Source organism: Orcinus orca, chromosome 8 (assembly GCF_937001465.1).
Source record: "Orcinus orca chromosome 8, mOrcOrc1.1, whole genome shotgun sequence".
In the NCBI taxonomy this organism is placed as follows: Eukaryota; Metazoa; Chordata; class Mammalia; order Artiodactyla; family Delphinidae; genus Orcinus; species Orcinus orca.
Genome location: NC_064566.1, coordinates 85,259,467 through 85,284,692, shown reverse-complemented (window position 1 = coordinate 85,284,692; position 25,226 = coordinate 85,259,467). Strand labels below are relative to the sequence as shown.

The window sequence follows — 25,226 nt, the reverse complement described above, 5'->3', positions numbered from 1 at the left end:
TAATATTTGAACCTAAATCAAACTGTATTCAGAACTGGAATACTTGGCACTGCTCATATTCCAGTGAATCCAAGGAGAACAAATGTGGATCTAAGGACTATTGTAATCTTGACTCCTGAGAAGTCAGTGTGAATAACAGGGAATAACTATTTTTCCCTACATGCTAAAAGTAACAGGATTTAATGTACATTAGTAGCAGAGGTTGGCTGTATCATTCTCTTCAGCCAGAAGAACCATTTTACTTCTAAGCTTCAAACTGATTGCCAATATATACCTTGCCAACATAACTTTAATATTAGGTGTCATCAATAAAACCTAAGATTTTTTAAATAAAAATTTACAAAATACTGCCACTTTAATGTTTTCTTAAAATCTTTTTTTCCATTTACAAAAATAATTTACCATAAAAAATCCCAGAAAAGAATTAAAGCAGGGGAAAAATACCCAACCTGTGATCACATCATTTTTAATTGCTTTCTAAATCTCCCAGTCTAGCATTCTGAGTACTTTCCTATGGTGATTGCAAAGATATAGGAAAAGACTGACCTAAATTCTCTCATAGCCACATAAACCTACATCATTAGAGCTAATTAAGTACCTACGTGTAGAGCCCTGAACCAAGTGCCAAGGATACAAAGTATACAAAATCCATGACATTGAGGGGCTTATGTCTAAACTTTTAAAGCACAGGCTAGAATATTGGGTTGAAAAAGAACACTTGCCTTCATCATGCCATTGACTTCAGAAACTCCAGAATTTTCAAGCCAGAGGGAACAAAGACGGAATATCCACGTATCATGCCCTTCTCCACTTAATAAGCAATTGATGTAATTTTCAACTGCCTTACATAAGAAACGTTTACGATCTTCTTTCAATGCATGGAGTGCACATTCATCCAACTCCAGCTCTCGCTGAACCTTTACTGTGTACCTTACATTGGATAATTAAAGCAAAACACAAAAGCCATCAAATTTTATAGAACTACAACATCATATAAGATATACAAAGTAAATAAAAAATCTGGTGTCCACCTTAGGAGAAAAAGCAAAATTCTAAGAATTATAAAGGGGAACAAACTTAGTTTTGTCTTAAAGTAAGTTTGTGCAACTCAAAAGCTATCTTAGGCAACCAAAGACAAAGTGGACTCTATCCAAGGTATTTCGTGAATGTTATTCTCTACTTACACTAAAATATATAGACCAAAAGCAGGTTTGAATAAAGGATTTAATGACATCAAAATAGGTAACTCCTATTTAATTTCAACACCTATCTCTTCTTCAACTATGATACCAACAAACAAACTAAAAAAAGCAAAACAAGAAGCTAACATCAATATACTTTACAATTAGCTTAGAACCAGAGCATGAATTCTTATCTGGTTCTCTATACCTGTATATATACTGTATATCTGTATATCGTGTCACTTGTAGACCCCTAGTTACCTGTTGGTCTGAATTTTATGTTCCCTAAGAAGGCCAACTTCCTCTTTAGCTCTTTTCAGGAGAGCTTGCTTGTTTTCAAATTCTGACGATTTCATGTAGTTTTCAATTCTTTGGTACTGAGTATCTGAGAACCGTGCTAATGAGAGAAATGCCTTCATTTTTCCATTTCTGAGCCCATCATTGCTTTCTCCATCATAATTTCCAGCAACTTCCACTGCCTTCAAGAAAAAACAATACATTTATATTATATTTACAGATACTAAATACATCTAAAGAATTACTCAGATCAAAGAAATATCCACACTAAAGTTTAATTTATATATATGTATATAAGCTAAATTATATGAAGTACAGTATTTTCTTGACTTTGCAAAACAACTTTGACATGGCAGAAATAACCAAAATAGCTAATATTTGCAAAGAACAGTGCAAAAACAAAAAGCTCTATAAAAGTTTTTAAAAATCATATTATGGGGGGCTTCCCTGGTGGCAGTGGTTGAGAGTCCGCCTGCCGATGCAGGGGGACACGGGTTCGTGCCCCGGTCTGGGAGATCCCACATGCTACGGAGCGGCTGGGCCCGTGAGCCATGGTCGCTGAGCCTGCGCATTGGAGCCTGTGCTCTGCAACGGGAGAGGCCACAACAGTGAGAGGCCCGTGTACCGCAAAAAAAAAAAAAAAAAAAAAATCATATTATGCTTTTCATGTTCATTTATTTAGTGAAGTAGCTATTTCTAAAATTAGCTAAACTAAATAAGAGGGAGAAACAGGAAGGTCAAAAGCAGTAGTAGCACTGGAGTCCCAGTCCTACTTGTAGTGTTGGGCTACAAATGAATAATAAAGATTGACTTGCATATTACTTAATCACCTATTTTTACAAATAAGTTAAGTGGAGAAATTATCAGAAACTTAGCTTAGAACCAGAGTAGTTTAAAGAGTAGCTGGTGATGGGGGTAAAGAGAAGACACATTTGGGCTTACTTTCCAAACATGCTCCTTCTTTTGTAACATTGTTTCATTCTGCCCTGAAGAGTATACAGAGCTACAACAGTAATAATATTTAGAAAAGTGAAGTCATGCTTTTATTTGCCTTTGAAATACATCTGATCCCAATAAAAACATCAAATGTGTTCAAGCTAAACAACTCTCTTAAGGGCTGCTCAAAAATCTTACCTTTTCTAGATAGGTCTGCATGATGACTGCAGGATTTTCTAAGCAAGTTTCTGCTAACCAGGTGCCACAAACCCTCAGACATTCTGTGTATATTAGTTTTAGGTTGGGATCATTCTGTATATGAAAGCAAAATCTTAAAATGTAATTCATTATCATGACTATATAAAAGAATCATCCACGTAGGGGGAAAAAAGCAGGTTAAAAATGTCTTTCCTCATTTGCTTTTACCTTACAACTATTTTAATAATTCCAAATATGTAGGTTTATAAAATAATCATTCTCTACTGTTTATTATTATTACTATTATCAGAGCAACTCACATTTATTGAGTACTTTCATATGCTAGGCATTTCTACCAGCTTTATGTATAGTAACTCATTTAATCCTTAAAAGAACCCTATGAAATACGTACTATTGTTATCCTTAATTAGAAAACTACAACTGAGGTCAAAGAGAGTAGGTAACTCCCTGGAGTCCACATTGTTAAGCAATATTTAAACAACATATCATATGAGTTCCCAGGGCTTTGGTATAATGATGAATTCTCTAGTGATGGAGGATGTAATATAAGTTTCCATTATCCAAAAGTACAAAAAGTTGATATTCACCAAGTAGGTTTATGTCAGAGGGACATCATTGTGTCCAAACCTTTAAAACACTTCATGATTCCTACAAATGCTGCTACTTTGCGCATCATATGCTGGAGATAGAGTTGAAGAAGCAACCAAGTTTACAATAACTAATATAGGTAATGTTAGATAAAATATTAGACATGATGTTTTCAAGGTATTTGGATTAGCAACCCAATTATTCCAACTTGCTTTTTTCTAAAAGTTTTGTTCTCTTATGCATTTCCTCTTCCATTTTTTTTGTCATTTCAAATTTATAGAATCTATTTCATCTTTGTTTCCCACATACTGTAGAAAGTTTAAAAAACTGAGGCTTATCACTGGGATAGATTAACCAACAACAAGATGGACTGATAGAAATGCTATAAATAGGAAAAATGAATACTTTCTAAACTTCTTTTACAAATATTAATTTTCAAGACTCCTTTTAACAATTGCTTGTTCATGGGTCAAAGCTTTAATAAAAGTTTTAATAAAATTGGTAATTACTTTAAATTTTATTTTAAATATTTTAATGCACATTTTTCTTATAACAGTAAAATACGAATTTGGCCAATAGAAAAAAAGTGAACCTCTGTACAACTGGCACCCAGCTTCTTGATCATTTGCTTGAGAATACTCAGGGCAAGACTCTGTTCCTTTTTTGCCCAGAATACTTGTGCTTCCTCCAGCTGCCACTCAGAGACTCCACAACTAGCTGAATTATACTGTTTAATTTGAAATATTGCCCTTTCAGGAAGCTGAAATGAAAATGACAAATAAGAATAAATACTTTTACTATTACTAATACTACCACTACTATTACTAATAAAAGCAGTTACTACCATTCACTGAGGACTTGACTATTTGTCAGGACTGTCTTAAGTGCATCTCTGATTGCCTTCCCCAGGCCCGATGTCGGCCTATCTGTTTTTCTCTTTATATAAAGACATCTATCTAATTATGTGTGTTTATACACAGTATATAAAATTGCTGACTTCTTATAAATACAATGAGTAAGTTAGGTAGCTTCTCATTTTTTTAACCAGGCAATTGAGGTTTAGAGACGGTGAGTACCTTGTTCAAGGCTCAAACTCAGGTCTAATTCCAAAATGGGAACTCTTAAACAATTATGCTATACAATGTTTTAATAGCAATCTCTGTCTCTCAATGACATTTCTTTTTTACTTATGCTTTCTATTTTCTGGGTAATAAAAGGCAAGGTCAAGAGGTGAGATGACATAGTCTTAAATCTGATTACCTGAGTGTTCTTGAAAGTTCGGGCTAATACAGATAGTTCTACAAGATGCTTGGTGAGAATATCCTTAAGAAACTCTCTTTGCGAGTTTTCCATTTCCTTTTCCATCAAGATCTCCAAAATGACTGTGCGTAGAGCCATTATAGGCTCCTGAAAACTAAAATCACTGTCTTTGAGAAGCTGGGAATGTTTCCACCACTTAATGTATACTTCAGAGGGCTGCCTATCTGTTATTGATCTGAAAGCCAAATCACAGAATTCACATAAGAGAAATGAAAAAAACCCACAAAAAACCCTGCTAATATGCAGGTTCTGAAACTTAAGATTTAATAAACACAAAGGAATTTTTTTTTTTTTTTAATTGACAAATACAGGCAGTGGGCCGGATTTGGCCCGCGGGCTATAGTTTACCTACCCTTGACCTGGTCCAACATTTTCTCTTTTTTTTTTAACATCTTTATTGGAGTATAATTGCTTTACAATGTTGTGTTAGTTTCTGCTTTATAACAAAGTGAATCAGCTACACATATACATATATCCCCATACCTCCTCCCTCTTACATCTCCCTCCCATCCTCCCTATCCCACCCCTCTAGGTGGTCACAAAGCACCCCTGGGGGGCAGGACACAAAGGAATTTTTGCAGTAACATGACTGGAACTTCTAAAATAATCCAAAATAAGGACCATAGTTTAGAAACCTACAATATGGTCAGACCTCTGAGGGTCAGTCAGCAGAGAACCCAACACATGATGAACACTTAAAGATTTTTTCCTTTCTTTGTTTAAATTGAAGTATTGTTTATGTTAGTTTCAGGTATACAGCATAGTGATTTAATATTTTTATAGATGATACTTTCAAGATTTTCTTAAAAATACTCTTCAACCTCACAAAAAGCAACACTTCTAAACTAACATTCTTCTGAAATGAGAACACACTCATCAGGCCTGTCATTCAGAACATCTATACCTCTTGTCCAGCTCCAATGTTCCCTGTGGTAAAAAGGACAGTCAGCAAGGTAATGTAATAAACTCATTATCTACTGTGCCTGCCACGCACAGGGCATGACTCTATGCAAAATGGCAGCTGTTAAAGAAAGAACAATCCAATGAAGGAAATGCTGGCACCTGGTAAAGGTTTCATATACCGATACTATTTATTAAAGGAAGAGAAAATGCATATTGTACAATTAGTTTATATGAACAGAGTGCTTCCCAGATGTTCAACTAAGCAATACTGTCCAATCCTTTAGGCCTACTATATGAAGAGAAATTAAGATGAAGCAAGGAGACTAAGATGATAAGGTGATGACTAGGAAATGAAAGCTCTTTTAGTTGCTTGATAAAGAAGGAAACAGTAACATAAATTCACAGGAACCAAAACTTTAATTCCTCCCAAAATGATCCTAGAGCAGCAGGTCTCAAATTTTCTAATCTCAGGAATGCTTTACACTCTTACAAATTATTGAAGACCCCCAAAGAGCTTTTGTTTATTGGATTATACCTATTAATATTTACCTTATTAGAAACTAAAACTGAGAAAAATCTAACATGTATTAATTTATTTTAAAATAACAGTAGTAAATCGACTATATATCATATATCATAAATAACATTTTTTATAAAAAAATAACTATCCTTCCCAAAACAAAACAAATTTAGTGAGAAGAGCACTGTTTCACATTTATGCAAACCTCTTTGATGTCTGGCTTAATGGAGACAGTTAAATTCTCATCTTTGCTTCTGCATTTGGTTTGCTGTGCTATGATGTTTGGCTGAAGTATATGAAGAAAATCTAGCTTCATACAGATACATAGTTGGAAAAGGGAGGAGTATTTTCATAGTCTTCAGATAATTGTGGCTATTCTCTGATACCTCACCAAAACTTCACTATACCTCATGAGAGAATGAGAGCAAAAATACCAGATAACATTTTGTAAGAACAGTTTTGATTTCATGAACTCCTGAATGGATCTTGGGAAAACCAGGATCTCTACACCACACTTTGCGAACTGCTGTCCTAGAGCATAGGTATTTGGTACCAGCTCATCAAACTTTCCCTTTCTTCCTTATAACTCCCTAGCAGAGAAAGATCCAGGAACACTGGAAAGTGAGATCACTTCCTTTTCACCATTATAAGAGGCAATCTCCCCTAAACACTCCATATTCATTAACATTGACTGTTTACTAAGAATTGGTCACCAGGAAAAAGCACTAGGGATACAAAGGATTCAAGAATAAATAAGCCCTATTTTTAGGGAGCTTCTAGTACAGCATGGCAGAGTATACATAAAATGACACCAATGCAATGTGATACTAAAACAGAATGGAGTATAATGTGCTATGGTAAAAAACATGAGGAAACAATTTCATCTAGGGTTGAACAGGGAAAAAGTTGTAAAGAGAAAAACACAATAAGTTAAATTTTAATAACCTGAATTTTTACAATGAATATTTTTGAAAATGTTTATTTTAACAAGATCACAGTTCATTAGGTTAATTTACTTATATCTTGATAAAAGATATTGAAATAAACCTATAGCTGATCTCTATATAGTTTTTATTTTTTAAAGTCCCTATTGGTAACAGAAAGGCTATACTTTGGAATACACAGTCATTTCAATCACATACCTTGAGAAAAGCTCCCCAATGTTTTCGAGCTCTCCGATGGCCTGCAATCTGCTAAGTGTAGGGTAGAGGGAATACACAGACTCAAGACTGCCCTTACACAACTCTTCCACTTCTTTAACTCTAGTGGCAGAAAAGACAAGACACTTAAAAACTAAGAAGAGGTTTGCAGGAAGATAAAAGTTGACTTCCCGTTATAGGCCTTGGTGTGGATCTAATAATACTAACACTCACAAGCACAAGCATAAGGTAGTGGAAACAAAGTAAGCCTTGGAATTGTACAGACCTAATCTAAATCCCAGTTTTGCCAGTAATAGCTGAATAGCTTTGGGCACATTACTGGATTCCTCTGAACCCAGTTTTTTCACTTCCAGTTGAAAATTAAAGAATACATACAGAAAAAGCCTAACAAAGTGGCCACCACATGATAAGCACTTAAATGGTAGCAAGTATTACTTCTGTAATAAAGTACAGGATTTATTAGATCACAAATACTGTTAAACAAAAAATGTGTTACATTTGTTTAGCCTGTTAGAGTTAAGTTCTTTGTTGTGCATTATCTCATTTGTACCTCATAACAAGCCTTTAAGAATTGACCATTAGTCACCATTTTATAAAAAGGACACTAAACGTTAAAAGAGGTAAATGACACATAACTACTAGAGGAGAAAAGATTAAAATTCTCAGTACACTGGTCCCGGAAGAAAACAAAGGAATGGGAAACAAGAAGACCTTCTTCAGTGTTCTGCGTAAATAATTGATCAGGGCTCCCAAAGGGAATTTTATTTTTAAAGGTAGAATATATCTGAACCACATAAGCAAAGAAAAAGTTATTACATAAGAAAAAAATAACTTACACTTTATGTAAGTACCTAACATATGAGCATGCTCTTACATCTAAAACAAAAACTTAAAACGTAACATTGGTTATATATATATAAACATTTGTGTGTATATATATGTGTACATATACATATCAAGTGTGTATTAAAGAATTCTTTTGTACAAAATTTAAAATATGAAGTACAGAATACAATTATTAAGACAAGAATACTCATAATTCTTATGAAAACATGCTTGCAACAGATAAAATTCATCTGAGCACTCATTTCTCAGATATGTAAAAGCTATGAAATTCTTAATTGTTGAATATTTCCTCCCACTTTTGCACTACTTTGAGTTTCAACACTGACTAGTATGAATTATTAATTACACAGGGAATTTTTTTAAAGGAGGAAAAGGGAATGACAAGGAAACAACCTGACCACAGCCACCAGGTCTTACTCCTTCACCAGTGCAAATCCTTGTGTTGAAATTATTCTTCAAGTTTTCAGAAAAGAAGCCATGACATTAAATATTAAAATACAGTAACTCTTTCTTTTTATAATACCTGGCATATTTGAGACTTTCATAAAAAGTGGAGAATTCCCCATCTCTTAGAGACTGCAGAGCATTATACAATGATTCATGGTAACTGGTTCCTTCTATTCCTTTGCTGTGAAATAATTTTAAAAATAAAAGAAAAAGACATTTAAAAATAGAGACTCCTAAGATATGTATGCATAAACAGCTTCACCAAAAGGCAAAATTTTAAACTAAAATTAAGATATCTCCATTTTAAAAAATGCATTTCTAGAAAACTTGGTAAGAATTACAAAGAATTTTGTGGATCATTTAAATTCTTCAAGCAGAAAAAAGTGAATTTCTCAGATATTTTTCCTGGCTCTAAACATGTTATATTCTCATTTATTTATTTGATGAACACCTACTACGTGCCAGGCACTAGTCACCAGGTTCTAGATGCAGGGAATCCATTAGTGGACAAGTCAGATCAGGTCCCCATTCTCATGGAGTTTATGTTCTGGTTTGCAGATGGACAATAAATAAGAAAAATACCAGACAGTGACAAAGGACATATAGGAAAGTAAAATAGGGTAACAAAACAGAATGACTGGGTGGCTATTTTAGAATGGACAGTCAGAAAAGATGTATCTGAATATGTCACATTATTAAACTACAGTCTGAATGACAAGTAGCCACCTTCACGGTAACAGGGGAAAAAGAAGATATAAAAACAGCCTGGCTTGATGGAAAAAAACATGGGAGAAGTGCTATGTGGCTGAAATATAGTATGCAAGGGGAAAAACAGAATATGGAGATTCACAGAGACAAGTAGGAATCAGCTCACAGAGTAAAATGTTTTTAAAATATGAGTGCATATCTCTAATTTTACAGCAATCTAACAGTTTGAAATCTGAAAGACATTCTAATTAATGAAATTTTTTTCTATGAAAGTGATTAAACATACAATGAATATGATTTAATTTTTTTGCTTATATCATCAAAAGACTTTTTACATAAATACACAATCTTTTATTAGATTAGGTGTTTGGCTTTTCATTCAGAACACATGGTGATGGTATATGTAGGTTATAAACGTTTTCTTCCCGTGCTAGTGATTTAGCAGTGTTTTTTTAATAAAAGAAAATATTTCACAAATAAAGATAAACAGTCTTTCGTGTACCATCCAGCCAATAAAAGTGCCATCTAACTAAATAAAATGTTTGCAGCAGGAAGTGAGAAGGGAAATGCCTATATTTCTCTTTGGATTTATAAACAATAAGTGAATAAGATTCTCATGAGAAAATAATTTTTATATTTCTATTTTCAAAAATATCTTGAGGGTGGAGGTGCCCTAATATAAGAAGAGAGTGAAATTCAGCCTTACGTACACTTACTGCATACTGCTGTATTATTTAAGCATTTAGCTTACAGCATCTACAAAACATGAAAACATAACACCTGCTACATTCATAGAGCAAGATAAAAACAGTTCATTATTCATAGCTAGACAAATGGCAATTAAAAATGTCTGAATTCTTCTTACTTGACAGAAATGCAGTGGTCCCACTGCATATTCCTCCATGCTACTTGGTAATGAAGTTCCTGTAGTTCAGCACACCACTCTTTATTTTCATGATCTAATCCCCTTAAATAGATGGAAAGGATATGGCAGAGTCCCAAATTCTGCAAGGCCTATGCAGGAGTTAAAAAAAAAAAAGGAATAAAAAATAACAGAATACTAGAGATACAAAAAACAGCAAACATAAAAAGTAACTTTCGGGCTTCCCTGGTGGCACAGCGGTTGAGAGTCTGCCTGCTAGTGCAGGGGACATGGGTTTGAGCCCTGGTCTGGGAGGATCCCACATGCCGCGGAGCAACTGGGCCCGTGAGCCACAACTACTGAGCCTGAGTGTCTGGAGCCTGTGCTCCGCAACAAGAGAGGCCGCGATAGTGAGAGGCCCGCACACCGCGATGAAGAGTGGCCCCTGCTTGCCACAACTGGAGAAAGCCCTCGCACAGAAACGAAGACCCAACACAGCAAAAAAATAAAAAATAAACTCCTACCCCCAACATCTTCTTTAAAAAAAAAAAAAGGTAACTTTCACAATTTTAGTAGTTCACAACATCACTTAAAATGCCAACCTAAAACACAAAGATAGAGCTCAAAGGGTTCTGATATTGGATAAAAGAGTGGCTAAGGAATATTAGCCAGTAACAGAAATGACAACTCCTGGGACAAACTCTAGTGCAAGCTATGAGAAATAGTTTACATGAGGTTTTCCATACAAAGGACTTAATTCACTACCGGGCACATTGTACACAGTCAAGAAATGTCTTCTACTGTTAGCTAAGAAGATTATGACCAACAAATCTACACTATCTTTCAGGTCAGTGACTTTTCCAATTTACCTGTGTATCCCTCTGAGTTTTAATCCCAGTGCCTAAAAAAGAACCTTCAGTCTTACCTCTACAGTTTATCTGGTTGTGTAAATATTCCACTGACATACTGAAATAATCTGAGCACTACACTAGTAGTGCTTTACCAAAGCAGAAAAAAAAGTACCTGGATTATTCCTGCCTGGCGAGTTGAGGAGGAGATTGCTGTCTCAAGGTCATATGTTACTAGGGCTTTCCCCCACATTGCTTCATGTTCATATGTTCGCAGTCTATAAGAAAAGAGTTTTTAAATGCTTTTGAGTTTTACATACATGTAACTTCTTTCATAACAGAATGACTATAGCATTATCTATAAAAAAGCAATTTACCTAGTAAGGGGTTGTAATATTTTCCCTCCACCACAACCATAAAGACTATCTGGCTCTCCTATACTTCTGTAGATTTCTAAGAGCAGATCCTAAAAACATGGAAACAACAAAAATTGGAGGGGAAAACTATCAGTTTATGAATTCAGCAAATTTGAAATTATATCATTACCATCATGTAACTCCCAACTCTACATGTTATGTTATAAAAGTAAAATATAATGATATTTAAATATATACTAAAGATACTGATCAGCAACACAACAAACTGATCCCACACAACAGAATGACTGTGGACTACCTGACAAGAATTGCTCACGATTTAGTGAATTAGATAAGAAATAAATCCCAACCTAACAGGCTTCTAACACATGCAAAAATAATCATAAAAACAAAAGCAAAAAAAAAAAAAAAAAGCAAACAATCCCATCAACAGCTAAAACTGACATGGGAAAACGAAGTCCTGCAAAGTCTGACTCTTGAAAACTGAGTTTGGTAAAAATACAAGCTGTAAAGGTTTTCTATGAGAGAAAATTCAAAGTTGCACTATGTTATAATTGGTAAAATGTGATATGGATAAAGAATTGGTTTGATGACTCAAAACTCTGTTATAAAATTCACTCAGGAAAGAATTGATTCTGCTTAAAATAATCTCAGTAAAATAAAAATTAAAATAGCAAACAAAACAGAAAGAAAAAAAGGAAAAAGAAAACAAAAATCAAAAAAGAAAACAGAAAATTAGAAACTGCATTGCAGAGAAAATTGATCAAGCAATTTAATTATCTTAATGGTACTTGCTCCAGGAAATACTTTCTAAACACAAATTGATATTGGCATAATTCTAGTATTCTAATCAAACTGTTTCTATTCATAAACGTGAAATCAAGCCCTCAGTATTGGAACATTCAGTTCAGAAGCCTAGCACAGTGCCTGAAGCACAGGAGATACTCCAGAAACTCAGAAAAGAGGCTAAGACTATAAAGAAGCAAAAAAAGGAAAGAGAAAAATCAGGAGAATGGTATCAAAAAGGTAGATAGAACATATTTCAAGTAAGGCATGGTTGATGGTGTTAAGTGTTGATGAAACATTAAGGAAGAAGTTGAATGAAAGGTGACCGCTAGACTTAGTAACATGAAGTTTATGACTGACATTAGCAAGTGCTATTCAGTGGAGAGAGTAAAAGGAAGGAAATGGAGACAGGAAATACAGACAACAAGGTTTGGCTGTGATGGAAAGGGAGAAAAAAACGATGTCACCTTTAAGAGAACATAGGGAAAAGGGAAATGATTTTGTGTCCGTTTGAAGGAGAATGTTTTTAATAAGTTTGAAAATTTGAATATGTTGAGGAGCACGGCACAATAAAAAAAATGTTCCTGAGAAAGAGTTGATGAAAAACAAAGCACAGAAAGAAGGACAGAAGGAGAAACTTTCTCTGCTTTAACAAGAGGAAAGATCACAATGGCAGCAGATGCAGGGAGATTTCTATGTTTGACAGTGGGATGTGGTGGGACTTCCTATAATGTCCCCTATTTTTTCCAAGAAGTAGGAGGAGAGACAAACAAAAGACAGAGAAGAGAACATCAGAGGTTTAAGCAAACTGAAGAAGATGAAACTCATTTTAGAGGAATTAGGTGACCAAAGAAATTCAGTAAGAATGGGTCAATTTAAGAGTAAACATTAAAAAATTTACAGAAGAAGCAATCTGCCCTGAGATGTGACATACAATAAACAAGTAAACAAATAAAAATATAATTATAAATGTTAAGTGCTACAAAGAAAATGAACAGAGTACTGTAGGAGAAAATACATGGTATAAATTCACCCTATGAGATAGGTGGTTTTACTTCCATCTTTCAGATAAAGGAACTCAAGGTTGGAAAGGTTAAGTCATTTGTGCAAGATTACACAACTAAGTGGTTGAGTCAGGGTTATAACTCCAGTTTGTCTACTCCAAGGCCTAAGCCTCAAACCATGAATTTATGTATATGACAGTCCAAAAAGGTAACTTCAGTTTGAAAATCAAATGACAAATCAAATCTATACAGTCTCTATAACAAAATAATAGTCCAAAGTATAAAACAAATATTATCACTTATAATAAGGTCAATAATATTTACCTGTAAACTTATTCCAGTTTCTTCCTTACTTTTTTCACTCAAACTGGAAATAGTTGTACTCTGGCTTCCTTCTTCAAACATAAGACTTCTGTTTGTCACAAGAGCACCTCTTTTAATGGGAATATACTATTTTTAAGCTTGCTAATACATATACCATACACTTTGACAGAAAAAACTAACAAAGATTACAAATAAAATATAATGAACCATTTATATTTAAAAACAATACCAGTTAGACCTAGAATAGAAAAGGAATTTGTTAGTATTAATTCTTTGAATGAGAATTACATTTGAATGACAGTCTCGTTTATGGGAAGGCTATATGCCAAAATATGCTTATTTACAGAGCTTAAAAATAGAGAAGTCCCTGAGTTCAATTCCTAAATGTTCTGTCAGTGGTTTTACCTGAAGTTTAACCTCATTAATAAACACAGGCACACAAAATTAAGACCGTACTTGAGACACCACTTAACACTTGATAATTTGGCAAAAATTAAGAAGTCTGATAATATTAAGTGTTAAAAAGGAAGTGGATCAGTAACAACCAAGGTAATAAAACTAGTAAGTGATAGTCAGAATTAGAATTCAATTTCTCTACTCCAAGGCCTCAGCTTTACATATGCATATGATACTCAATCCTATAAATAATTTCAATTCTAAAACCATGCCAGCTATACAATGTTTATGACAATAATAATCCAATGTATAAAATAAATACTATCATAAGTGATGTTATCTCTATTATTTACCTATACTTATTTCAGTTTCTTCTTTACTTTTTTTACTCAAACTAGAAATAGTGGTAGTTTGAATCCCTTCTTTAAATGTGAAGCTTCCTACTGAGCCACTTCTTCGTGAACTACATTTCTGAGTTGGTATAACCACTTTAAAAACCAATTTGGCACTATCTTATAAGACTGAAAATTTGTATACCCTGCAACCCAATAATTCTACACCTATCATTAACAGGGGAATGGTTAAATGAATTGTGGCATATTCTCCCACTGGTATATTATGTGGCAGTGACAAATTAATGAACCACAGCAACACACAACATAGACAAATCTTACCAAAAAACTGAGGGAAAAAAACAAGTTGTAGGAAAGCACACATATAACTTCTTAGGAAGCTCAAAAATAAGGAAACTAAACTATATTTATGGGTTTCTACTCACATGAAAACAGTATCATCCAAACAAATGAGCAACACAAAACATGAGATAACATTTACTTCTTGGAGGAGCACAGAGGGGTGGGATAGAGGAAACCCACTGACAAAATGGCACTGACAACATTCTATTTTGCTTTATAACCTTTATATGTAAATATTACATATATTTTCCTTATTGGTAAGTTATGCAGAAAAAAGTTTTTAGAGGAGAAACTTGGAAAGTAGGAACAACAGTATTAGAGTCTATGATTTTGAGTCTAGAGCTATAATTCATCTAGGCAAAAAACAGAGTTGCCAGGACTTCTGTCAGGCATTGCCTTAGGTATTAGGAATACTAAAATGACTGAGGTGTGAACTACGACCGGTTGTCTAAATCCTGTTTGAAGGAGTTTTGATTTCTTTCTAAAAAAAATTATGGATACTAACTTTGAAGGCTCATACTTTCTCAGGAGCAAGTTAACAAATAAAACTCTGTATGTATTCCTGAATACCTAGTATAAGGCATTTTGCTATTAACTAACTCGAATAGAAAACCTAAGAGAGCAATTCAGTTTTCTGACCTGACAGTGTTTGTAAACTGTTGATCTGTATTTTGCTTTTATACTTTTCCTGATCACTTTAGATTTATAAAAGTCTCAGTTCACCTGAGTCACTGAAGAAAATTAGCATTCCCTGCCCTCTCTATACACCTTATGTCTGTTTGCCCTCCCCTTCCCATCAGGCATCTGAAAACAAAAAAAATCAAAATCAGACTGTCAAAGCAAACAGCAAGCCCCATTTGTCAAGCACTTTTCTCCTAAAGTTAACAAAAATAAAATCCAGGCACTCCTGCTTGTTAAACAAGCAATTTTGCAAAAATGTCCCACATTCTATATGATCACCTATCCTCAAATTAAAAGAGCTTTTATTTATACTCAAATAAGAGCTCAGTTATTCACTCCTGATTAGTAAAAAAATATTATTCTATGGAACCAAGATACCGAGGCACATTCAGATTAAAACTACTACTACTAAGTATGCAGGATTTTTGCCAAATTTTTAAGATCAAGAGTAGGCAAAAATCAATTTCTTACTCATTTCATACTTAAAGGACAACATATCAATACTTGTCTTTGTACAAAGTCTAAGTGATCACAAACATATCACTTATACATTATACAAATGATCTACATATTGTAGATTTTTAACTGTTTTCAATTGAAAAGTAGAAATTAAAACAAACCAGAGAGTTAAGAAATCAGTCCAAGCCTACTAAGTTAATTATATTTGAACTAGGCTCTGAATTCCGGTTCCCGGTTTTTCACAGTCCAAAAACCATACTGCTTCTAGCTTAATGTCAATCCAAAGTAGAAATTATAAGTAGCAAGCATAAGAAATGCATCAATATAACACCTCTTTGCTAATTTTGTAATATGAGTGATTTTGTGGTGGAAAAGTGAGGATAACTATAAAAATAAACACTAAGCTATTTGAAATAAAGACTTGAGAAGGGCAGTTGGGACAATAAACTGTATATTTTTTACTCTTCGACTTTCCTGGCTATTTTTTGCTTTTCCCTATTTAAGATACTTGTTAGACTTTTATGAAAGTTCTAACTCAGAGGAAAAGCAAATTAAAGTAGTAGAGATACGGGTAGATAAAATAATGAAAGTGATTTAGTCACAGAAAGCAATCAGTTACATTACTTCTAGTCAATAAGTAAAATGGATCTTCAATAAACTGAGGAAATAGTGGTAAACAATTTAACTGAAGTTAGAGAATCACTCAACCATTTGAAAAATAATTATTGATCACATATTAAGTTCCCAATGCTAGTTACTATGGGGAATACAGAGGAAAATAAGGATGATCTCTGTCCCCCAGGAGCTTGCTATGTGTATAATTTTTATAATTCTTAAGTAATAAACATCTCTATTTCAGAGGAGAATTGCTTATTTCTTTAAAAAATTTTTATTATCATTTCTCTTTAAAAGGTAGACACCGTCTATCTAAAATATCTTTTAAATGGGAGTGGCAGTAAACAAATGTTTAATATATACCTTTAATGAAACAATGTCAACACCAATTTTACAAACAAAAACTTCCAAATTCCATTACCTTTTCTCTTGATCATCCATATTCTTCTTATCTGTATAGATTTCTGCATAGAGCAATGCTGTAAAATGAGCAGCACAAGACTGAGCTACCTTGGCAACCTCTAGATAATTCAATTCCAGCCAGAAAGCATCATCAAAAACTGTTCCTGAAGAAGGTCTAAAGAAAAAAATTTAAATATCTAGTCATGTCCATTTCTTTAACTTAAATGCCAAAAGAAAAGTATGTTGATATAGAATCCAATGGTAGCAAATGCTAGTTAGAAAGAAAATGACATTTAAATAACCAAAAACAACATACCCCCAATATATAACTATGAACATCTAACATAACATAGCTGAAGAGCTCTGTCACTCTTTTTGGATCACACACCTCTTAGAAAGTCTGATGAAAGCTATGAACCATCATCCCATACAAATTTGGGGTTCATATACGGCCTCCACTGAGGGATCCATCGATCATAGGCTAAGAATAGGCTATACAGAATAACTAATAACACATACACGAGTGTTTTTAAATGGCCAATTCAATGAAAATATTGTTTCTTCTAAGACACATTTACATGTCTTTCCTATTGCTGTTAATTTTCTTCTTAGTTGCCTAGGTTGAGGTTATTTTAAAAAAATCTTCCACTGTGATAACAATAGGCCATAACTGGAAGGGACCGTGATATTATCTTTTTCAAAACAAACATTATAGAGATGTGACATGGTAGTGGTTAAGAGCACTGGTATTAGCGTAGGATACTCTAGCTAGGTTCAAATCCAGCTGGTTCACCTACTACAAGCGGTATGAATTTTGGCAACTTAACTTCTTAAGGCTCAATTTCTTCATTTGTAAAACGCAGAAACAATATATACCTCAGAGAATAGTTGTAATGAGTAAATAATGCTTACAAAGCTGGTGAATAAAGTGCCTATCACATAGCCAAGACTTAATTGTAGCTGTTCTGAGAAATGTGAACCTGAACTCAGGTCCTTACCCTTTATTCTATGTCCCAGTCATATTCTCTCAAGGAATCTTCCTCAAGGTCGTATTTGGAATAATTAATGTTGAGAAACGTTATCTTCTCCAAGGCCAACTAATGTCAATACCACTCTAACTCAATGATAAATAAAAAATGAATGATTCAGAAACTGCCTCCCAACACTGAGAAAAGACATGTTTCCAGCTATAGTTAAAGCTTCTTATGGGCTTTCTCACAAGAGGATTCAATACAAAACAATATGGTGAATCAGTAACTTTCTAACCAGAAACACAAACCCTGAAAGGTCTAACACTTCTTTTTCTAAGAATGGGGTGGAAAGGAATGAGGGGGATATAGAGGAATTAATTTTTAAGATGTAAATGCATTTAGGTTAAACAATTTTTCAGTTTTCCCCTACCATTCCCTCCCATTTTTATCAACCACTGCCACTACCACCAAACAAACTAATGAGACATCAATGACTACCTATTACATTATTTAGACCTACTACATTATTTCTTCAAAGTTCTGGTCAACTCTGGAGCAGTACAGATCAGTCAGACCATCCTCTCTAGAAATTCCTGCACTCACTGTTAAAAATCTCAAGAGAAATAATAGGAACAAAAATACTATATTATAAAGCAATCGAGAAAATAAACACTGCTATAGCACAGCATCACTATACAGAACCACAGATTTTGAAGACCATGGTACACAGTAAAGAAACTTATGTTTCATAATAAAGATACATGCAGGAGGTTTTACATAACTCTAGCTACTTCTGAGACAAAATGTAAAGAGAAACGTTAAAAGAGGAGTAATGCAACTAAAAGTAACCTGGAAAATCACTTACTCCTTTCCTTCACTGTAAATGAAATAAACTAAAGCCCCCAAAGAGTGAATGATTTAGCAAAGATAACACTGTTACTATTACAGTTGGGGGTCAGAGTTCCTATAGTATTCAATATCTTGTAATTTATTTCGTAATAACCCATAATGGAAAATAATCTGAAAAAAACCACATATATATAACTGAATCACTTTGCTGAACACCTGAAACTAACACAATATTGTAAATCAACTATACTTCCATGAAAAAGAAAAAGAATTCAGAGTTCCTGACATTGATTTCACCAAAGTGCCACCCTAAATATGGATTATTACAAGGAGATATAAGCATCACACATATTAAATACAGCAACTTGCAGTAGCATTACCTCAAAGAATCATGTTAAAATTCAGCCAGCAATAACAAGTTACACTTCTAAATCCCCAACTCAAGAACCAATAGTTACATTACCTCTTTTGTCTCCTCATGTAGTCCACAACAGCAAGCATTGTTCTTTGTGATTTTTTATCCAAATGGCATCGGAAAAAGTGCTCTGACTCTGAAAAACAAAGATTATGTCCTCTCAGTCCCAGGCAGACTTGCTTAAGCACTTTCTCCCTTTTGTTTGTGTATCTGTCTTCCTCTACACTATAAGGTTCTAGCACAAAATTGGTTTTCAATAAATGGAATTTAATGGCATTTCTTTTTCTTTTAAAAGAAACTATTGAGCTTAAAAAAACTGAGAATTTAATAGTAATTTATATTTTATTTCTGAAGAGGACTAATTCATTGATTCAAAAACTATTTACCTAGGATTTTTCAGTGTACTAGGGGCTCAATATACAACCATATAACAAAGACTATTTGTGACCACACAGAACTCACCAACTAGCCTAAGAAACTTTTTTTTTTGCGGTACACGGGCCCCTCACTGTTGCGGCCTCTCCCGTTGCGGAGCACAGGCTCCGGATGCTGTTAGCCAATAAAAAGGAACATACATAAATAATAAAACAGAGCAAAGTAAAGTTTAAATGGCAACACGGTCATGTCATATAAAGGCTGTGGTAGTGAAAGTAAAAGGAAGTAATCAGGAGAATCGAGTAATCACAACCTATGTCAAAGCGACTGGAACCATAGTCAAGGTTGGGAAGAATAATTTAGTTGCAGCAAAATATCACATTAACTCAATACTATTCTTATAATTATGTTGGTCTTGAAGTACAGTAAGTGAATTTGTACCTAGTTTTATGTTTGTACATAAAATACATTAGTAATATGCATCAATATTAAAGACAGTAAGTTAACATTACAAATCTGTAAACATTTTCCTTTTTTCAAATTTAGGTTTGAAAATCTGACCCATGATGAGCCCTCAACTATGTATATATGTATTATGTGTACCCAATTCCTCATTGAATTTTTCCTGCAATAAGCTCTTAGCATGGGAAATACTTCTTATATAGCATGGAAGGAAAGTAGGTTATAAAAGTAAGTAAAGCATAATACAATTTTTGTTTTAAAAAACTGATGTATAGGGCTTCCCTGGTGGCGCACTGGTTGAGAGTCCGCCTGCTGATGCAGGGGACACAGGTTCGTGCCCCGGTCCGGGAGGATCCCACATGCCGCAGAGCAGCTGGGCCCGTGAGCCATGGCCGCTGGGCCTGTGCGTCCGGAACCTGTACTCTGCAACGGGAGAGGCCACAGCAGTGAGAGGCCCGTGTACCGCAAAAACAACAACAACAACAACAAAAAAAACTGATGTATATATACCAAATGTTAATTGTAGTTATCCTAGATGACAGAATTATGGGTAATTTAATTTGTTTAATTTATGCCAATTTTTCTGTATCTCCCACAATAAATATGATTTTATTAAAAAAAAAGTTGCTTTTAAAAAATGAGTTGGCCATAGCTCTAATATAAAATTCCCTCACATCTCCAGCACAGTACCTATAATATGTGGTTGCATTCATTTGTCTGCTGTTTCAGTTACAAGAATGTAGGGCTATGTCTTGCTCACATCCTCACTGCCAGTGCCAAGCATGGTGCTTGACATACACTGAATGCTCAATTAGTTGCTCCATTAATAGTAGTCAATATTTACTGAAGGGATACTATGCATCAAGTATACTAGTTGTTTTACATACATTACCTCATCAAAAACTTGCTACAACTTTTATCTCCATTATACAGATAAGAGAACAGATGATTAGAGGTTATGGAATTAAGCCTACAAGGGCCTTGATGGGATTCAAACTATTTTTCCCTAGAACTGAGATGTTAACAGTATAAATTTGAGAAATTTAACAGAATACCTGAATCCAAATTTGCAGGAGTTGTGGATCGGCTTGTTTCTGAGCAGTGTCTGAAACAGTTAGTGAAAAATCCCTGAATGTGTGTAGAAAGCAGATTTCTCCATGATTCATTTGTATCTTGGATTAAAATGTCATGGATCAAGTATGGAAGCACAGTCTGACAAAAGTCAGTTTTCACCTAGAATATACAAATACATCCAGTCAATAGTTTTCAGTAAAAATATTTTACTTAAAATTTTCATTCCCTGTTACTGACATATTAAGCTTTTTTAAAAAATGACAGATGAATCTGTCATGAACTCTATGTACTACTAAAAAACATACAAAAAACATGTGTACTAGGTAGTGTTAAAAAAAATCAAACTAACCTAGAATATCTAAATAAAACCTATACATTACACTGCAAGTGTTCATTTTCAGTCTAGGCCACTTGCATATAATAAAATAGGACATTGTTGACAAATGAAATTATGTCACTACTGTAAAAAAAATTTCACAGTTGAAAAGTGTTACTAATAACAGAAGCAGTTTTCTAATTTGATAAAAGGGAAAATGGGGATCAAAATTTAAGAGAAAAGCTGAAAATTTGATTTTTGAACATTTTCTACATTCAGTGAAGAGCTACAACAGTCATGTTAAAATGTTTACTTTTTAATAAACCCCAATTTCTGGGCATAAAATTAGGGTACTTATTTGTGGTATACTCCAAAGTATAGAAAACTACTTTAATATATGTGATACATTAAAACAGTACTCAACTTTATTTTTGCCAAGACATCATCATGAAACAGATTATTGATTACCAATTGTACACTTTTTCCCTTTCAAACTAAAGACAAACCAAAAAGCCAGTTTTGGGGCTTCCCTGGGGGTGCAGTGGTTGAGAGTCTGCCTGCCGATGCAGGGGACACGGGTTCATGCCCCAGTCCAGGAAGATCCCGCATGCCGCGGAGCGGCTGGGCCCGTGAGCCGTGGCCGCTGAGCCTGCGCGTCTGGAGCCTGTGCTCCACAACGGGAAAGGCCACAACAGTGAGAGGCCCGCGGTACCACAAAAAAAAAAAAAAAAAAAAAAAAAAAGCCAGTTTTGGAAATACAGAAGTTAAGTAACTAAGAAGTGTGTGTGTGTGTGTGTGTGTGTGTGTGTGTGTGTGAATGTATATTTGGAACATTTTATCTTCTGGCCCAAAGTCAGAATGTTCTAAAAATCTTACGGGCTTCCCCGGTGGCGCAGCGGTTAAGACTCCACCTGCCAATGCAGGGGACACGGTTCGAGCCTTGGTCCGGGAGGATCCCACATGCCACTGAGCAACTAAGCCTGTGTGCCACAACTATGGAGCTTCGCTCTGGAGTCCATGAGCCACAGCTGCTGAGCCTGTGTGCCGCAGCTGCTGAAGCCCACATGCCTGGAGCCCATGCTCCGCAAAGGGAGAGGCCACCACAATGAGAAGCCCACGCACTGTGACCACGAGTGGCCTCTGCTCGCCACAGCTGGAGAGGGTCCGTGCGCAGCAACAAAGACCCAACACAGCCAAAAATTAAAAAAATAATAAAATAAAATAAATTTATTTTTTAAAAAAGTGTTTAAAAAATCTTAGGTTTATTCATTAATGAGAAATGAGTTGTGTGTGTATCCAGGGTATCACTCACTTTTTTTTTCAGAAGATGTTATTTATTATATCAAACACATGTTAGGGTGCTTAACTCTATGCCAGTATGCCAGACAGAGGCAGGATCAGCATGCAGTGCAGAAGGTTTACTAGGGAGTGCTCTTGGGATCAATGTCTGTAGAAGGAAGGGAAGGAAGAAGCAGGACTGGAGTGAGGGAAAAGCTGGGGTATGGTGCGGCAGCAACAAAGGCCTCCACCAACCCTGTGGGGAGCTCAGAAGCTGAGATGGACCTTCAGAGCCGTCTTGAGTTGTGGTAATGGTACAGAGCTTTTATACTCTAAGGTCAACCAGTCATTGAATGCAGGTTGCCCTGGGAATAGGGTATGATTTGGGGTGAAGCAACTCTCTATTATCAAGGCAATTCTGAAGGGTGTTCTAGCTGGTAGCACTTGCAGCAGCTGAGGGAATAAGTCCTCTGAACTGCTACGAACGCAGTGTAGTACTGCAGAGTGTGATGATCTATTCACTGTTAACATTTTCTCTGTAGAAACAAAGACTGCTTTACAAACTGCTTTCAATAGGGTACTTTACCAAAATATTCACTTCTTTATCAGTTATTTTTAATTGGTAGATGTTTAACTAGTCAGATATTTTGTTTTCATACTTCTGTTGAATCATGCTTGACAGTATTATAAATTAGGTTAGCTTTTAAAGTCTTAGAGCATCATCACATTGTGTTGTTTTAGATGATACATTTGATAAAAGCGTATAAACTTTTTGTTTGACCTTGGCAGGTACCATTACTCTCTAATGAAATAAATGGTAGTGTACCCCCCAAAATAAAAAAGCAATGCTAACTGCAACCACACCTCTTTTCTCACTCAAGAAAGCATGTCACAGAATTCAAGCAGAAAAAGCTTTCGACAAAATGCAACACCCATTTAGGATAAAAACTCTCCAGAGGGAGAGGGAACCTACCTCAACATAATAAAGGGCATATATGACAAACCCACAGCAAACATCTTTCTCAATGGTGAAAAACTGAAAGCATTTCCTTTAAGATCAGGAACAAGACAAGGATATCCACTCTCACCACTCTTATTCAACACAGTACTGGAAGTTCTAGCCACGGCAATCAGAGAGGAAAAAGAAATAAAAGGAATCCAAATTGGAAAAGAAAAAGTAAACTGTCACTGTTTGCAGATGACATGACACTACTATACACAGAAAACTCTAAAGATGCTATCAGAAAACTACTAGAGCTAATCAATGAATTTGTTAAAGTTGCAGGGTACAAAATTAATACACAGAAATCCCTTGCATTCCTATACACTAATAACAAAAGATCAGAAAGAAAAATCAAGGAAACAATCCCATTTACCATCGCATCAAAAAGAACAAAACACCTAGGAATAAATCTACCTAAGGAGGCAAAAGACCTGTACTCAGAAAACTATAAGACACTGATGAAAGAAATCAAAGATGACACAAACAGATGGAGAGATATACCATGCTCTTGGATTGGAAGAATCAATATTGTCAAAATGACTATACTACCAAAAGCAATCTACAGATTCAGTGCAATCTCTATCAAATTACCAACGGCATTTTTCACAGATTTAGAACAAAGAATTTTACGATTTGTATGGAAACACAAAAGACCACAAATAGCCAAAGCAATCTTGAGAATGAAAAACAGAGCTGGAGAAATCAGGCTCCCTGAGTTCAGATGAAACTACAAAGCTACAGTAATCAAAATAGCATGGTACTGGCACAAAAACAGGAATAGAGATCACTGGAACAGGATAGAAAGTCCAGAGATAAACCCACACACCTATGGTAACCTAATCTATGACAAGGGAGGCAAGAATATACAATGGAGAAGACAGTCTCTTCAATAAGTGGTGCTGGGAAAACTGGACAGCTACATGTAAAAGAATGAAATTAAAACACTCTCTAACACCATAGACAAAAATAAGCTCAAAATGGATTAAAGACCTAAATGTTAAGGCCAGATACTATAAAACTCTTAGAGGAAAACACAGGCAGAACACTCTCTGACATAAATCACAGCAAGATCTTTTTTGATCCACTTCTTAGAGCAATGAAAATAAAAACAAAAATAAACAAATGGGACCTAATTAAACTTTTAGCTTTTGCACAGCAAAAGAAACCATAAACAAATGAAAAGACAACCCACAGAATGGGAGAAAATATTTGCAAATGAAGCAACAGACAAGGGATTATGCTCCAAAATATACAAATAGGCCATACAGCTCAATATCAAAAAAACAAACAACTCAATCAAAACAAATGAGCAAAATATCAAAATAGACATTTCTCCAAAGAAGACATACAGATGGCCAAAAAGCATATGAAAAGATGCTTAACATCACTAATTATCAGAGAAATGCAAATTAAAACTACAATGAGGTATCACTTCACAACAGTCAGAACGGCCATCATCAAAAAATGTACAAACAATAAGTGCTGGAGAGGGTGTGGAGAAAAGGGAACCCTCTTACACTACTGGTGGGAATGTAAATTGGTACAACCACTATGGAGAACAGTATGGAGATTCCTTAAAAAACTAAAAATAGAGCTACCATATGATTCTGCAATCCCACTCCTGGGCATATATCCAGAGAAAACCATAATCTGAAACAATTCATGCACCCCAATGTTCACTGCAGCATTATTTACAATAGCCAGGACATGGAAGCAACCTAAATTTCCATCAACAGAGGAATGGATAAAAAAAGATGTCGTACATATATACAATGGAATATTACTCTCAGCCATAAAAAAGAACGAAATAATGCCATTTGTAATAGCAACATGGATGGACCTAGAGATTGTCATATTGAGTGAAGTCAGTCAGAGAAAGACAAATAACATATATCACTTATATGTGGAA

General features: G+C 34.9%; 1 protein-coding gene across 4 annotated transcripts in view; it reads right to left on the bottom strand.

Moving 5' to 3' along the window:
• ATM (ATM serine/threonine kinase) overlaps window positions 1–25,226 on the bottom strand; it is a 140,551-nt gene that overhangs the window by 35,264 nt on the left and 80,061 nt on the right. Inside the window, exons 37-50 of one of the 4 annotated variants that reach the window (XM_049714066.1) lie at window positions 20,702–20,879; window positions 18,858–18,945; window positions 16,594–16,749; window positions 13,327–13,414; window positions 11,213–11,301; window positions 11,011–11,113; window positions 9,991–10,139; window positions 8,494–8,598; window positions 7,107–7,226; window positions 4,482–4,716; window positions 3,814–3,981; window positions 2,613–2,726; window positions 1,443–1,660; window positions 719–930 (exon numbers count right to left, since the gene is read on the bottom strand). In XM_049714066.1, coding sequence (XP_049570023.1) covers window positions 719–930; window positions 1,443–1,660; window positions 2,613–2,726; window positions 3,814–3,981; window positions 4,482–4,716; window positions 7,107–7,226; window positions 8,494–8,598; window positions 9,991–10,139; window positions 11,011–11,113; window positions 11,213–11,301; window positions 13,327–13,414; window positions 16,594–16,749; window positions 18,858–18,945; window positions 20,702–20,879 — 2,023 coding nt within the window. Of the gene's footprint in view, window positions 1–718; window positions 931–1,442; window positions 1,661–2,612; window positions 2,727–3,813; window positions 3,982–4,481; window positions 4,717–7,106; window positions 7,227–8,493; window positions 8,599–9,990; window positions 10,140–11,010; window positions 11,114–11,212; window positions 11,302–13,326; window positions 13,436–16,593; window positions 16,750–18,857; window positions 18,946–20,701; window positions 20,880–25,226 lie in introns of those variants that run through there. The other 3 variants (XM_049714065.1, XR_004478352.2, XR_004478353.2) reach the window with 3 other exon arrangements.